The sequence below is a fragment of the Hyalella azteca genome, unplaced genomic scaffold, assembly GCF_000764305.2.
Source record: "Hyalella azteca isolate HAZT.00-mixed unplaced genomic scaffold, Hazt_2.0.2 contig7054, whole genome shotgun sequence".
NCBI lineage: Eukaryota > Metazoa > Arthropoda > Malacostraca > Amphipoda > Hyalellidae > Hyalella > Hyalella azteca.
The window spans coordinates 244,440-262,277 of NW_025937189.1; the positions used below are offsets into that span (position 1 = coordinate 244,440).

General features: G+C 38.8%; 2 protein-coding genes across 2 annotated transcripts; one reads left to right on the forward strand and one right to left on the reverse strand.

The window, feature by feature from the left end:
* Window positions 1-944: 944 nt before the first annotated feature.
* Window positions 945-7,362, forward strand: LOC108668724 (vesicle transport protein SFT2B-like; the record flags this gene model as incomplete). Its single annotated transcript, XM_018155966.2, has 4 exons — window positions 945-998; window positions 2,513-2,682; window positions 5,690-5,807; window positions 7,173-7,362. Coding segments are annotated over 4 exons (471 nt in total), but the record flags the coding sequence as incomplete, so codon positions are not given.
* A 3,309-nt stretch (window positions 7,363-10,671) lies between these two features.
* On the reverse strand, window positions 10,672-17,461 carry LOC108668709 (transmembrane protein 33-like). Its single transcript, XM_047881102.1, is given in 4 exon segments — window positions 10,672-12,319; window positions 13,299-13,558; window positions 16,598-16,709; window positions 16,991-17,461. Coding segments are annotated over 4 exon segments (783 nt in total). The 5' UTR covers window positions 17,179-17,461; the 3' UTR covers window positions 10,672-12,096.
* Window positions 17,462-17,838: the final 377 nt, after the last annotated feature.

A 17,838-nucleotide genomic window follows, 5' to 3' on the forward strand; every position in this document is an offset into this window, starting at 1 on the left:
GTGCATTCTAGTAGAACTCTTCTAGTTACATATGCTCTTCTAGTTTTAGGAAAGTGTCATAGTTTTCAAATGGGGGGCGCCACCCCCAAATGGGCGAAATGTGACCATCTAATGGCAGCCGTGACGGGGTAACATTGACCGATTTGGAAATTAAGTTAAAATTACCATATATAAGACTCTGTAGAGTCTGAAACGTAAAGAAAAAAACATTAATAGGTGTATCAAACATAAAATATGTTATATTTTATGGTAATTTTAACTTAATTTCCAAGTCGGTCAATGTTACCCCGTCATGGCTGCCATTAGGTGGTCAAAGTTACCCCATTGGGGGGCGGCACCCCCCATTTGCAAACTATGTCACTTTTCTAAAATTTGTCTTTTGCATATGTAACTAGAAGAGTTCTACTACAATGCATCAAAACCTGGAGTTATTTTACCAAAAAATAAAAAAATTGGAGGAGGTACTCCGACAGGCTTTAAATAATAGCTCCTTCTCGTGGGTCACATTTTTAATTTTTTAACCTATTAGATATGCAAACTTTTTAAATCTTTCTATTGTGTTACGTAGCCTCAGTATTAGGCCTTTGATGGCCATTGACAAAATTTTTCTATGTCAAATCGTTTTTGAGTTTTGGGGGTTTTTGTTTAAAAAACGAAATGTGGTCAAAGTTACCCCGCCGGTCAAAGTAACCCCATTTTACGGTACCTATACATTTAATTAGGAGCAAATAAGAGCAAGGTAGTTTACTCAGTGAGCTAAGACAAATAGCTTATGAGTGTTTGTTTTTATGATCTTTTTACCTTTTGGTACCTATCAGCCTTTCAGGGGTTGGTCATCATAATCTTTTTACCTTTTGGTATCAGCCTCAGATGGAAACTTTCTAAACTTACTTCTGCTTGCCTTTCAATGAGATAAACTGCTGGGTAATACTATTAATGGCTAACTTTCACTACCTCTCTGTGTATCTAACCAGGCTGAGGATACTCCATTGTTGAGGGTGAGTCTCTTTGGTAGGTATGCTTGCAAATCTACACATCGCCACTTAATGATGGCTATTTTGCATTTTTCCGAGTATTTGTTGTATATTGAAACTTGTACGCAGTTGTTGAGTAGTTGCATGCACACATTTGATTTTTAAGAGCATAGGTGCAGATGTTGAATAAAGCCATATGCACAGCTGTTGAGTGAGGGTAAATGTTTAGTTGTTAAGGGCTTATGTGCAGTTGTTTGGTAAGGGCATTTGCACAGCTGTAGACTAAGGGCATTTGCACAGCTGTTGACTAAGGGCATTTGCACAGCTGTTGACTAAGGGCATTTGCACAGCTGTTGACTAAGGGCATTTGCACAGCTGTTGACTAAGGGCATTTGCACAGCTGTTGACTAAGGGCATTTGTGCAGCTGTTAAGTAAGGAATATATGCAGATCTTGAGTAAATTCATATGTGCAGTTGTTGGTTAAGAGCATTTGCTAAAAAGTTTGTTTGCCTAAATCAACTCTGATAATGCACAGACAATGATCCATTCACTTGAATCATGTTATTAGAATGTATCAATATTTTTTCATGCATTTTATCATCACATTCTTGCTTCTATAACTACCTGTATCACCGTTCCTACTTCATTAGGCATCCACCTTAAGAAGCCATGCCATGAAAATTTAACTAATCTGCTAATTATACAGATATACTGCTACCAGTATATGCTATTTTTATTAAGCAATGAATAAAATTATGCTGTGAACATCATACTTCTCTGTTTTTGACAATTTTATTTTTACCATTGATGTGCGTGTGCCTGACAGCTCAATGTAATTTTCAATTGGTTCAATTGAAAAATTATATTTTAAGTTTTCTTTTCTTTTAATTAACTCACAATTAAGGTATTAGTGAAAGTCTGGAATGAGATAACATTTGATTCACCTCTACATCTGCACAGAAAAAGCTCTCTTTACAAAATTGATATTTACTTGTGTAGTAAATTTGTATTGCTAATTTCTCCTAATGAAAGTGGATTAGTTGGTTTTTGAAGTTTCATGACAGAAATGTAGATTTTCATGTTCTATGATAATTCTTCAAATATTATTAATGTTAATGATTTTTTGGCAGTATGCTTGAAGGAATGTGAAGTTTACTGTATACATGATTCTGCATACTGGTACAGTTGACAAAGAGTATCATTTTAATGGACTGCTAATTAGCATTATTTTTTGGTGACTGAGTGCTTAATTTCAATGATTTAAAAAAGTACATGCATGTTTCGTAGTTATTTATATCACTCATCAGTTGATCTAATGACCTTAATTTACGTTTTTCTCATAGACATGAGCTTGTAGCCCACACTGTCGAGAAGTATATACTTGCTGCTGTCTGGCCTAAACAATAATTACAGTCTTGTTAACTCTGTGAAGAATGGCTTTGCCAGCAGCTCTGTGGAACTGCTATTTGCTCATAGTTAGATAGACCACTAAATTTAAGTGGCATCTACAGCAGCTCTGATGCCATTATATTTTCAGGTGATGGACAGCTCCACCCTGAGCTGGCACACAAGAATCAAGGGCTTCCTCATCTGCTTCATACTTGGCTTTGTGCTCTCAATGCTGGGCTCTGCCCTCATATTCCTGCCTTTTGGTCTCACCATCTTCGCCATCCTTTACACATTAGGCAACTGTCTGGCACTCGTCAGGTGGGTCTACCTACACAGTTGTTTGACACTCGTCAGGTGGTTGTTGTTGTTTGTTGCGTTGAGAAATGCTAAGGTATGTTGAGGAGACGGCTCAGGAGACGGGCGCTGAGGGGCAATTGCGAGCGGAGGGAGGTGAGCAAATCAAGATACGGACGCAAACGCAAGGAAGGCGTCAGCCTTGAGAGGGCTGACCCATAGGGAGGAGACCGGGAGGTCTGTGTGAAAGGGCGGGCAGGAGATAAAATTCTCCGTGGAGTGGAGGAGGTCTCCACACTCTGGACAAGCCGCGCTTGGGGAGCGTCCCATTCTCAACGTGTAGGAAGTAAGATGACTACAAAAGACAGATCTCAGCATAACCAGCGCGGCGCGGTAGGAGCGAGGAAGTAAGGCTTCCACTGGGAATGGAATGGGTGGTGTGGCCAGGACCCTGTTGGCCTCGGCTATTGCTAAGATGCGAGAGATGATTGTCCGGCTAAGGGCTCGCCTGGCTTCACCATAGGAGACAGCTGGTAGGCAGCCGTCCACCATGATGGAGGCCGTGAGGTGGCCGTAATAGGACTGTAAGGTTGTCTTTATGGGTCTTTCCCCAGGAGGGGCGGAGACAAGCGGAAAAGAAAGCTGCTTGCCAGGAACTGCTAGCAAGCGAGGTCCAGGTGGGCGGCTAAGGGACCGGTTTCGGTGGGAAGGTGGTCAATGGTAGTCATCTTAAGGCAGCCGGTGGCAAGCCTCAAGGTAGATTTCTGCACGACCTGCAGGTCCGCGACTGTGGAACGGCAGACAAGGGGATACCAAATTTGAGCGGCATATATAAGGATTGGTCGGGTTATAGATTTGTAGATGGCCGCGATGACTTCCTTAGAGAAACCCCAGCTGGTGCCGGCTGGGTATTTAGGATGCATAGAATTGTGCTTGCTTTGGAGACGATTTACATTACGTGGGGGAAAAGGTGAAGTTGGTATCCCCGGTGACTCCCAGGGCAGGGTGTACTCTGGATTGATTGATGAGTGTCGGGTGTGAAGAGTGTCACAGAGGACTTTTCCGGAGCTATGGCCTGTCTTTTGGATGCGGACCAGACGCTAGACTGCTGCATCGCCAGGTCCGCCTCAGTGATGCCTAGTTTCAGGAAGGAGACAAATATGGTAAGATCGACGGCGTCGGCGTAGGAAGCGATGTAGGAGGGTGGGAATGGGCAGTCTGAGATAAAAAATGTTGATGAGGGCGGGGGAGATGATGGACCCTTGAAGCACTCCAGTATTGATGCTCCTGTGCGGGGAGTGAGATCTAAGGTAGAGGCAGAGTGCGAGTCTGCCTCAAAGGTTGGAACAAAGCCCGACGCACCAGGTTGTGGTGGAGGGTGGATGCAGTGATTATAGATATGAGAAGTGAGTGATCGATACTGTCGAATGCTTTCTACAGGTCGATCGCAGCTGCCACGGTGCGGGCGGGGGAGGGGCGCCTAAAGTTGAAGCCGGTAGCGATTTGGTATGAGGTACAGGGATCAAGCCGACTGTAGAGTGACTGAGTTTAAAATCTGTGTGGGGACGGGGAAGTGATCAGTGAAGCTTTGAGGTGAGGGAGCAGGAGTCGCTCTAAGATTCCAACAGCGAGGCAAAGGAGTGGGTTAGTGCAGTATGAAGATCCTTGATCTCTAGGTTTTCCGGGTTGTGTGATGGAAATGACGAGAAAGTTTTCCCAGATGGCAGGTGAGGGAGCGGTGGAGGATGATATGTTGAAGAGTTGGGCGAGGAAGTATACCTCGTGGTCCTAGGTGTTTCAGGTAGAGGACCGTCAGTCTGTCGGGCCCAGCGGCCGAAGAGTTACTTGCAGATTTGAGCTGATCCGTGAAGGGAAGGAAGTCTCTGTCTGAGAAGGTGACCCGAACGGATTTGACGCCTGAGGCGGCGTTTTGCGGAGTTGTGGGCGTAGGGGACGGCAGAAGTGAACTGTTTGCAGACGGTTTAGGTAACCTGTCGTTGTGAGGTGAGAGTTCTGCAGTTGAAGACTATGGGCTGGTCTGGAGGTGGACGAGAGCGCTTGCCAGCTTTAGAGCTTAGTAAGTTCCAGTGTTTAGTTGGGTTGGTGTATCGGACTCATGTTGCTAGGTACGCACGCCTAGAATCATTATCATTGGCCTGGAGGGACGATGAAATGTCGCGGTTCAAGAAAGTTAGTCTAGGGTCTTGCAGACTGATGTTGTCCCGCTGTGCTATGAGCTCCCTGGTGTTAGGTCAATGGAGGGAGTCAAGTCCATGCGGAAGCCGGCGGGGATGTGATGTTTCGCCGGCGCTGTGAGATCCCTCCCTATTATCACCTCACCCCCGTACGAGGTGGGAGTAGGGATCTCCCCGAGGGAATCCTCCACCGTTGTGGTGTAAGGTGGGGGTGCCCACTCAGTTGCCTGACACTCGTCATGTGCATGAGCCCACTCAGTTGCCTGACACTCGTCAGGTGCATGAGCCCACTCAGTTGTCTGACACTCGTCAGGTGCATGAGCCCACTCAGTTGTCTGACACTCGTCAGGTGGATGTACCCACACTATGCCTGTCTTGTCAGGAAGGTAGGTATTCACGTTAGGTATTGCAGTTATCGTTAGGTGTTTTCTCATTAAAGTGTCATTTTATAAATCTTGTTTGTTTCGCTTCTGTGATTAAAATATTTATGTTCCTTGGTGAGTAAATTGCCTTAGATAAATAAAAATGATATCATAATATAATAATAAGTTTTTCAACGTCTCCTAGCTGATGAATTCCTGTAAATTTTATGGTTATATATCCTGCCATGAACTAGCCCTCAACGAATGTGACAGCTTATACAAATGGATTTGCAAAACATATTATCCCATCGGAATTATGTACATTTTGAAAGTTAACACTAATATCATCCCTATCTTAGAGCAAATATCCGAAGTTGATATGGCATGAAACATGGAAAATCAGAATTTATTAACAGTATAATGTTAGCTGAGGCAGCCATTGAATATTTGTGATGATACAAATTTCTCTTGCAGCACCTGCTTCTTGATGGGACCGCTGAAGCAGCTCGAGAGAATGTTTGCCCCCACGCGCCTCGTAGCCACCATCATCATGATCCTCGCTCTCATCATGACGCTTATTTCAGTCTTTGTAGTGAGTCTTTAGTTGCGAAGAGGGAAAAAGTATTTAGTATAAAAATACTGCCATGTGTTTTTTCATACTGTTACCTTTAAAGGGGAGCATGTACATGAAACAAAGTTTCGTTTAAAAATTAACGATATTTCTCTAATTTCATGAAAACTTGCAAAACACTAGTACAAGTTCATTTAATCATATGAATTTTTTGAGAGAATGAAAGATGTGAAATTTATGGAAAAAATGTAAAACTAGGAACTAATATTAGTTTCAAACTCATACAGTTTCGTCTAAATTTTGGGAAAATCATGTTATGGCGTTATACAAATGCCTATCTAGAGCTTGTTTATTTATTCTTATTTTTTCTAAATATGTTTGGAGGCTTTTATTGATGTTCCCCCCACATCTCTAATTTTTTCCATTTTATACAAGACTCAACAAATGCAAAAGAAAAGCTAAAATCAATAAATACCTATAATATGAAAAGAATTATTTATCTCTCTGCGTTTTAGCTTATAAACTGAAGGAGTTATAAGCCCTAAAAGATAAAAAATTCAATTTTTCACATGAGCCAAATAACTGACACAGGTTAAAAAAGGGTTAAATAATGTTTTATTTTGTATCATCAGCTTAATCATCGCCGATATTAATCATAATGAGGGTACCTACATGCGCCTCGTGCCTCACTGTTCTGTAGTTTATTGTGAAGAACAACATACAAACATTTTTCAGGAAAATTTGTGCCAATTAGGAGACAATGTACATTTTTAGGAGATAGAAACGGCCTTACTTACAAACCAAGCATTAGAAGTGCGTGCTGCATTAGAAGTGAAATTGTTGTTTGCAGCTATAAAATGATCTCGGCAAATGAAAAAGCAGATATTTTCATTTTATAATCAGATGCTCCCCTATAACATTTCCATCTCTTATTATTTACCTTTCAATAATGAATGTTAGTATAGTTAGTAGTTTATAACATGTGTAAAACTACAAAAACTACAACATTCCGAGGACAACCGACACTTTTACTACGTGTATCATGTGATATTCAAAAATGAATAATTTGCTTGTCTACATCCAGTTTTTTTTTTTAGCAATTTATTTTGTGCCTTGAAAATTCCCTGTATGGTAAGATCGTTTTCTTTGAAAATGCTTATTTTGTAATGAAATCAATTAAATGATATGTTGAAAATTAGAATTAGTGAGAATAAAAGTTCAAATTTCCCTAGTTCATGCAATGTATGAACCAATAAATTTGTTTAAGTCTAAGGGACAATCTCGTTACAATTAAACGCAATTCTAGGATGGGAATTTTTTATTGATATGAATTTTATATTAGTTAATTGCTGAGAAACTAACAAGTTCCTTTCATGATTGTTGCAGTTGGGCAACAAGATGCTGGCGCTGGTGATGGTGTTCGTGCAGTTCCTGGCCATGACCTGGTACTCGCTCTCCTACATCCCCTACGCCAGGGATGCTGCTAAGAAGTGCTTCGAGTCCTGTATCGGTTGAAGCTTCTTGTGATTTTCCTTTATTAATCAGGACCAATTATTTAAATTATTAACCTGTAGAAATAAGCTGATGAAACAAAAGCTGCTAAGAAGTGCTTTGAGTCCTGTATCGGTTGAAGCTTCCTCTGATTTTCCTTTATTAATCAGGACCAATTATTTAAATTGTTAACCTGTAGAACTAAGCTGATGAAACAAAATACAGGAAATGGAAAATATTCCCAGCACCATTGCTACAATTTTTCCACACAGGTGTGGAGTATAATTAACTTCGACAAGTATGCTAGCCAACCGTCTCGCTCAATCTCGTATCCTTTCTGCATCTTGCCTTGTATGCAGTCTTTGGTACCTTTATTAAGGAGAACAAACTTGAAATAGCCGGCGTGCTGATGTTTCATGCCTGGGCTAGAGGATTTTGTACTCCTCATTCCGTGTCTTCCATCTGTGTAAGAAACTACCATCATATTTTTCTATGCACTAGGTTATCAATGAAGGAAAAGATGGTGTCTTGGGAAGAAATTTCAACCTCGTCTTGGAAAAACGTGAACTAAATTTATTGCTAGTTACTGGCCTCAACTTGAAAGATGAAATGTTCATCCCTTCCAGCTGCTTATTATCCGTTTATTTCCCTAACGTTATTCAGTGCCTCTTTTCAATTGTTCTGGTTTGAGCTCAGGCTTTGCCGTTTATCAAATGATCTGAGATGAGATGACTAATGTCATTATTTGGAGCTTTTCAGATTCTTGAAATTTAGACGCAAAAAAGCGTGTAGCTTCGGAGAAAAAATTCGTTGGGCGTTGGAGTCACTTGAGGAGCCAGGAGTTGATAGCTGCAAGATTGTGAGTGCCTCGCTTCACACGCCCAACCCATCCAAGATTTGTTACTAATTTTAAGGACTCGCCTTAACTAAAGTAGTACTTCCTGTTAAGTTACTTAGATCATTAGTCTGTTTAAATCGTTAGAAGTTTCCAAGAATTTGAGAGCAAGAAAACGCAAATTCTTGGAGAAAGAAAGGAAAGCAAGGAAACGTAAAATCTTCCATATTCTTATTTAGTTGGAGATACGGTGAATTTACTTGGCGTTTTCGTTACTTTTAAATTAATACTTTTAGTAACACCAAATCGATAAATTAGAAATTGTTAAGAAATTTGTGAAGCTCGCAACGAAAGAATCAATTTCATCGTTTGTTACAGATATAAGTAATTTTTTTAAATGAGCTTCAGTAATTGTTAAGCCACTGCAGCTCGTGCAACGAAGCTGTTAATTTCTCTGCTCATATTCTCCGTTGGAGTTTCGTCGCTTTCATGAAATGCAAAAATTCTATAACACTGTTTTTGCTGTAGCATGCTTTTTTTATTAATAGTAGTTGACCTCATGTGGAATATTTTACATTCTATACTTTGAATTGTTGTATTGTTGAATCTGTATTCCATCTAGTTCTGAACATGCCCCAAGTACTGGCGGCCATGTTGATGTTGTCTCTTCTTGAGACGTGTCCCCAGTACTGGCGGCCATGTTGATGTTGTCTCTTCTTAAGACGTGTCCCCAGTACTGGCGGCCATGTTGATGTTGTCTCTTCTTAAGACGTGTCCCCAGTACTGGCGGCCATGTTGATGTTGTCTCTTCTTAAGACGTGTCCCCAGTACTGGCGGCCATGTTCGTATTGTCTCTTCTTAAGACGTGTCCCTAAACGTTACCTGTTCCTTATTTTGCGCCAAATTATTTACCGTGCATGCGTTTTGCACTCGAGTAGCGTTGCTTAACATAGCCTAAGAAGATGTTTTTAAAACAACTCTCAAGATAGTACAAGTTATATAAAAATATCTTATTATTTTGCATTGAGAAGAAAAATTTTCTGCCAAAGCTCCGCTCTGCGGTAGACCTTCTATTATTGTTTAACTGACCTCGAATTGGTCTTCGAGATATGTTATTGAAGTGCAAGATGAGATTTACATGTTTGCTCCTCATAAGATTTGGGATTTGTAATAGTTTGTCCACCACATCTCAATTTATAGCGGTCACGATAGTAGCACGTTATGTCGTTATCATGCATTGGGTCTATTGCTAAATTAATATTAGTGCTTACCTTCATTTGGGCACGCATGTGGTGTCACGCGACCTACGAAATTCTTCCGTGCGCCTCCCTTCTGGCAGATTTGCTAGGTTACTTAATTGTTGGTTATCGAATATGTTTATGCACTGTAGCCTTGTTTAGCCTCATTGCTTTGTTCTTAGAAGTTGCCAGTAACTACTGAAGTAGAAAGATGGTTGGCTCTACGCGCTGATTCCAAATAACTATCCAGACAATCCGACGTTAGGTCTCAGGTTGAAGATAATTATGCGTTATATTAGATTTAATGAAGTTCGCTTCTTACTTCAGATTTATTCTATTGAACTTAACTGCAGTTGAGTGAAGGAAATAGAAGTTCTTTAAACTCTTCACAATGAGACGGTCTCGAATGTTGGTCCTGTTGAATGCAGTTCAATTATTTCGCAATAATTTACAGTGTATGGTAAATGGGCAAGAAGTTTTCCGCTCTCTCATTTTGTGGGCGGTAGACCATTTTTTGATGAACTAGTTGCTTGCAGTGGATATTTTGTGCAGTGGATATCCCTCATTCCTCTCAATAAGCTACTTTAATCCTATGTTTTCTTCAAATAGTGATACGGTTTCGACGTGAAATTTTCGCATTGGTGCAGTGCGGCGTTCGCACTCAAGTTGAAATAACTTGTCATGCATTCCTCGCGTTCTGCTGCATTTGCACTAGGAAGGTCGTTGGCGTCCTCCACTAACCGCTTTTTTGTGTCTGAACCGCCGCATTATATACCAGCTTTTGTTTGATTGATCATAGTATCCATCTAATTATCATCATCTTTATCGCTAATATACACATAAAGTTTGTGTCATTTATGCTTGCAGAAACATTACTTGTTGGAGTTGGAACCTACGCTGCCTGGTCACACAGGATGTCTGCCTCATTTTTTGTCAAATGATAGAAATGTTACTTGGTGCAGACTGGCGAAAAAGTGATCGTGTCTTAACGTACCTCAGTCTCCGATCTAGAAAACTCGTATCATAGCTAGCCTGTTCATATATTTGTACTACTTTATAAAAATATGTATAAAAAAATATAAAACTTTTTGTCGAACTCATCTTTGGTATGCATGATTGTGCGTAGAGGCGTGATACATAGGGGGGACGAAAGCATTGCATTCCAGCGATAACACAGCCGCACTGTTGGTGAGCTAGCTGGCTTATAGAATCAGATTGCTGGGATGTCGATGCAACGACAGCGTTAAAAATATCTTCTAATTTCGTTCCTATCAATTTGCATCAGACTTTACAAATTGGAGCAACAGAAAAAAAACAACGATCATACACAAGTCCAAATTTATTGTGTCTTTTTCGCTTAAAGTTATCCAAAAAGTTGAGCCAGAAGCAAGATTCACGACGGTTTGCCCAACAGCCCGAAATGAAGAGCCGATCAGGCAACGGATGCTATAGCTGCGTACGAAGACAGGCTTTACGCATCGAAATAGTGAACAAAAAGACAATGTAATAAGACGAGATGCAAAGTTCTCTGTACGAAATAATATTATAGTAAAAATACTCCACAAAAAAATCATAACCCACAATATACAATAAAGAAGTCCTTACCTTAATGTGAAACGTGATACGGAGTACAGTTAAAAATGACCTGCAACGACCTTATGAGACAAGAGAAACGCAATTTTTAAGTTTAAACAGTAAAAATAAACAATTCCGCCTGATGGTCGGAATAACTAGGTTTACGAGTGAAATAATAAATCTTCAAAAATTACGTGCTAGATTAACTATTGAGTGGTCAGTTTTTGTGTTAACATTTTACTTAATTTCAATAAACTTGCTTAGAAGCTTTGAATGCAAACTTCGCATCAATGTCAACTAATTGAGATGCTGGTGAAGCCTCGCATGACTTAGGCGAGTTGCAGTAAAATGCAGTATTCACGCAAGGAGCTCGTAAGTTTCAGAGAAAATATTTCAGATGGAAAAATATATTTCACTCATATCACTTGAGGCGCGTCGGAAATCCTAGGCGAACATTAGCAGCAGTCAAATAAGAAGTTGAATCAATTTGTATCAATAATTGAAACCTATTAGAACTGCAAGTAAACTCATCACTGAGACAATAGGGAGCATTATCCGGTCAACAATATATAAATAGGCAGAGTAATAATTGAACAGAGATGTAATATTTGGACCAGTTTTGTGAAGATGAGACACGCTCAATACATCCACATAAACATGACAACAATCAATCATACACGAGAGTAATACACAGAAATTAAATAGTTTCTTACATAGTAGTTCAATCATAAATCATACACCACTGTTTGGTGCCTCACGTTACTAAAGTGATAAGATGCCTTGCGACTCAAAGTTACTGTCTTCAGTAGAGATGAATAAACGTCTTGCAAGTAAGTCCGAAGTTTGCATAAAAACGTAAAATTTAAAAAAGCGTGAATTTTCCAACAGTCATATTGCAGTCGAGAGGCAACCAGTGAAAAATATTAATGTCTCAACTATCAACTAAAGTCAGTGACCAGTTAATGAAGCGGACAAGGAGTGAATATCTTGCAATATAACATCACGTGCATTTTATTTCAATGCACTCATAAAATGCTGCATGGACACTTAGACGAGGGATAAGATTGCATATCTTCACAGGACATCCACGTCATATTGCATTCACGTGACAAGCTAGCAGCAAACAACCCCCGTGAGCCGTCCACGGCCGGCGCAGGGCCGAGATGTCGCCTTAATGCGGCGCCTGGACCTGAGGAGCGAGGGAACTGATGCGCTGCACGAGGGAGAGGATGAGGTTCCTGAGGACGAGGGGCATGTAGCGCTGGTGCGCCATCTTCTCAGAAGCGACGCGCAGCTCGTGGAACATGTTGCGCGTGTGGGGGTTACGGCGTGACTGGTAGCGCAGAGACAGGAACTGGTAGTACACGATGGGCGTCAGCAAGCTCACCCGACCGCTGTTATATCAAGAAATATTAGATTTTTACAAGATACAAGTTTTACAACATGATATAAGTTTAAGAATAAGACACGCGTTTTACAAAAAAGACAAAAATGTTATAAGAAGATGTTTAAAGGTCAAGACGGCATGGCAAGTTCCAGGCATTCAGCAATAGCAAAGAAACGGTGTTCACGACCAAGAACTTACTCATTAGCAAATTATTTCTGTAAGAGATCCATGAAAAAAATAATTATAATCGGACGATGTAGGATTGTCATGTCAGTTACGTTATTTGCACGGTGTGCTAGGAAAATAAACAGTGTAGGAAAACTCCTCGGACTGACACCAAGTAATATAGCTCATTTGAAAACAATCTTTCCTCAATATAATAAACGAAACAATGTATTTCCATTATGTAAACCAACAACTATGGCTACACCTAACGTTTGGAGATATTTTAAAATAACGATCAATAAATTACGATTAAAATGAGAACCTGGACTCACAAGAATATTAAAATGAGAACCTGGACTCACAAGAACCTTAAAATGAGAACCTGGACTCACAAGAACCTCAAAATGAGAACCTGGACTCACAAGAACCTTAAAATGAGAAGCTGGACTCACAAGAACAGACTGCATATGAAAAATATATCAACACATAAAAAATACACTTTCACGCTAGAATAATGTTTTTTACTCAATCTGAGTGCATGACTGCATATGAAAAATATATCAACACATAAAAATACACTTTCACGCTGGAATAATGTTTTTTACTCATTTATTTGATTCCAACCAATTGAAGTTTGAAATAAAGATCAAACAAGGCGTCGTGAACATCATGGAGATTATTTCATTGAATCAATCAAATATTCTTACTACATTACATAGAGCAAGACAGATTTGAGACAAATATTATTAAGACGACTCTCTGGCAGAGAGCCACACACTTAAGAATATGAGAGCGTCCACTTCAGACTATTATTGTGGAACTAATAGTATATCAATGTTATACAGCAGAGCCATACAACAAAGAGTATGAGAGCTTGAATTTGAAATTAATACCTATTACGGTACTAGTAAAAATAAATCAATGATATAAAATAGAGCCATACATCAAAAAGTACGAGGGTGTAGGAGGCAAAGTGCAGCAGCGCGAAGAGCACGATGGGCATGAGCACGAGCGTGACGGGGGGGTGGGGGAGGAAGTTCAGCGAGTACAGCAAGTAGTGCGCCGAGTCCTCCGCCAGCAGCTGTTGGTAATGCATTGAGTTATTCAGTGCTTACATGCATATATAAGGTCTTTAAGTGGACTATCTAAGTCTGGGTAAGAGAGAATAATTTTCCTTTTAACTCATGAACATTAGCTGTGAGTGAGTGAGTCATTCTGGAATTGCTAATGAAGTACCTACATATATTGTTGCTTAGTTGTGATTGGAGTGAAAGAATTTTTGGACGAAATTATCCTGTTGCAGCTGAAGCTATATTTAATCAAAAATTAAAGTGCAACTTCTTACAATAGTATTTTTCTAAAAAATTTTTATGAATGGGAATTGCACTCTCCAAGTCCTGGATCAATGCATAGGTATATTATTTAATTAACCTAATTATTTCTGTCAGTAAATCATTAGAATGCATCCACAAATTAGGGAAAAATAGAAAGAAAACCATAAGCGATAGCTATTAAAATTGGTTGTTGTGAAATGCATTGAGTGAGCTATGATTGCTTGGTTTGAACAAGCTATGGGAAGCAGTCATTGCATTTTTCAAACATTTACATTAGAGAATGCATAGTAATTTGAGAGGTTCTGGATTTTCTCGAGTTTATCTTCACCTGAAAAAGATTTTGCATGTGATATTATGTCAAGTCATATTAGCAAGTTTCAAAGCCCAAGCATTATAGTTGACATTGTTCCCTTCCTGAATTAAATTGGATAATTGGCATGGGACTTCTTGATAGCTATTCATATTAGGATATTTCTTCTGCTCAGCACAGTAAGCTAGGGGATTGCCTGTCATTCTCACTAAGAGAAACTTGCCTGGGGCTCCATACTCCAACTTCAGCATCTATAAGTACTATTCAATCTATTATTGTACACCTCTCAACCAGGGTTTGTGATTTTTTTAAATTTTTTTTTAAATCAAAAATCAACGATTTTTTCTTCATTTTTTCATGATTTTTTGATTTATTTGACTTTTTCAACTTTTTTGTCTTTTTGAAGTGTTATTTTTTATGTTGCAATTAGCCTACTAGCAATAACAGTATATGGATCATAATTGATGGCTAAAAAGGGCACTTATTGCCTTCAATAATGGCCAACAGGCCAAGGTGGTGTTTACCTACCACTTAGGGATTTTTGGGTAAACAATTATTGATAAGTCTATTCATTAGCTTTGCAACATTTTGTATGGAGCAAGGTAATGAGCTAAATATTGACCATTTAACTGGCTTCAATATACAAAAACACTTCAGGAATGCAGATCTTCTAAACATTGAAGAGTCACATAACAGATAGGTAGCTGATAGCACAGTGCACAGCACTGTCAGTAGATCTAATCTACTAGTTTCATGTCCTATAAATCTACCAGACTCAACCCTCTATACACACCGACTAGTAGTGACTGAGTGACTGACTGCAATTTTCCCATTTAATTCAGACCAATAAACCAATACTAAACATAAACTGAACGATAACCAAACAATCCTCATATGACTTGAAACGAGACTAATGTTATGAGAAAAGCTAACACTGTTTGAAATAAACATGTGCACATTTCAAATATTTTATATCCATTCACTGCATTTAATTATTTTATATATAGTCTTATAATTATAATTGTTTTTTATTTCTAGTTTTAAATTCACATATTTAAAGATTGAAATTAAATATGGTATTTGAATTAGAATACTCATATTAGGGTGGAAAATCTTTCTAATTGCCTAAAAGGTCAATACAATCTCAACCTCTCAATATACAGTGTGCGGCAGAACTGATTGAGCAGTTTTGAGGTAAAATAAAAGAGTAATGGAGGTACATAGAGAAGAAAGTTTATTTTCCTAGAGGTTAGCATAACATACCATTTAGAATACTTATGTTTCGAAAATGATATCTGGAAGATGGGGGCCATTTGCTGCAACACACTGTTGGAGTCGTTCTCAGAGGAGGGAGTAACCATAACAGTGATTTCCGATCGCTATGCTGCAATGTTGCAAAATTTCTTGCAGCCCAGGATGGAAAACATTGTTGAGAATGAAGCATTGGGAGACGTGTGGTTCCAGCAGGATAGGGCTACAGGTCACACAGCCCAAATGTCACTCAATGTTTTGAAATGCATGTTTCCCGGACGTCTGGTGTCTCTGAGGGGTGATTTACAGTGGCCTGCTAGGTCACTTGATTTGAGCATTTGTGATTTTTTTCCTTGGGGACATCTAAAAGAAAGGTGTCCAGAAGTCGCCCTCACACACTACCACAGCTAAGGGGAGATTATTGCAGCTGAGGTTATGGCCATACCTCCCCATATGTGTGAACGTGCTGTAGAAAATTTCCGAAAACGACTGCAACAGTATGATGCAGCTAACGGACACCATATTCCTGATATTGTTTTCAAAACCTAAGTATTTTAAATGGCATGTTATGCTAATCTTGGGAAAATAAACTTTCTTCTTTATGTACCTCCATTACTCTTTAACTTTGCTTCAAAACTATTCAATCAGTTCTGCCCCACCCTGTATAAGCTAGCTAACACTTTTAAATTGTATATTGTAATCAATATATAACAAATAGTCAAATAGTTAAAGACTACTTACAGCCTTATAAGAATTAGCTAAGCTGCTAGCTATGTACAATGCATTGCACACTTGATGCCTCTGTACCAAAAACATTCAATTTATTGGAACCTAATACACACTAAAGGCAACAAGTTTATATACCAATTTGTCATTTATAGTACATTTATACTAAACCATGAATAACAATACCTCAATATAAATTAAAGACTGCCACTCAATATATTTAAATACGTATATTAAAAAAATCAAATAAATCGAAAAAATAAAAAAAAATCATGATTTTTTTATAAAAAAATCAAGTGATTTAATCACATGATTTAATCATTGCCAACCCTGCTCTCAACATACTTAGTATAGGTACTCAAGTCCAGTTTTGCCATGCTTCAGGCTATAAAAATCCATATAATCCTTAGGATGTTACCTGAAATGATCACGAAGATACATCAATAGTAGAATAAACAAGAGATAGGTCAAGAAGCTAAGGAGAGGAACTGTAGATTACCTGCATGAAAAAAGCCCGATCAAGAGCCACCCTGTCAACACGCTGGTGCAGCCGCAGGGCTGACGTGGCTGCATTACTCATGAGGACTTTCTGGTAGCTGCTCTCAGGTGAGCTGTTATACCATAAATAATTTATTTAAACACAATCCCAATAGATCAAAAAGTGGCTAAATAATGAGCATAAAAGTTTGAAGCATAAGGGCTTAATTTAAAAATGGTTTTATTGATAAGATGTTACTAGAATTACTGAAAATATTATTTAAAATAACAGGCAGCCACAAGTTCAATCTTATCATGTCTTAGTAAACACTTTAAAAATCGTTACTAACTTATTATCAGCACACATCAGTTCATATATTTGCAGAATTTTTTTTATGTAAAGCAGCAAACTTACCAGAAAAAAGGCAGGAAATAAGATAAACAAAATAGTAAAGTAAGGGCTCTGGTAACCCATAGGGCTGTGTCCACTTTGTGCTCCATTACGTAAACTTTGACGCCAGCCATGCCATCTTGTGATCCTTGCGTCTCTTGCTGCTGCTCCTCTCCAGCCTCATCACCTGAGCTTTCTCTTCTGTCACTCATAATGATGTGTTATATTTAGTGATACCTACAAATCTTTTGATAGGCACCTAAGACTCAACAAATTGCTTCAATATTTTGAAGATAATGTTAAATATTCAAAAATATTAATTGACCATCAAGAAGACTTATGGCTGAAAACAACAAATATTCTGTAGTGGATAGTTACACAAATTACAATGAGAACCTCACTCCTGAGATGGAGAAAAATTTGTTAAAAAAGCTGGATGAGCATCTTAGTAAGCTGTTAAAAACCAATTAAACTCCAAATTGTTCTTAAAGAGATGAATCAAAATACTGTATACCTAATAATAATTCTCCTTCCCATCTCTAGTGATACTGTTGTAGGAAGCTCTCTTGAAAATCTGATTGGCAACTTAGTGTCATTGAGGGTTCTTGTTGGTTTTTTAGAGCACACTATCATGACTATGCAAATGTAACGTAGGTATGCATTATGTATTGCACATTATATATACCATCAACCGGGGCTACTCGGGACAATTTTGAACGTTTTTCATTCACAACTTCTTACCATGAAACATTTCATAAACAAGTTTAGGCTCATTTCAAAGCTCTTTGCAAGGGCTATCACATAGCTTCTCCAAAAAAATTCCATATGCTATTGGTAAGGTGCCAGAAGCAAAAAAAAAGTGTCCCAAGTAG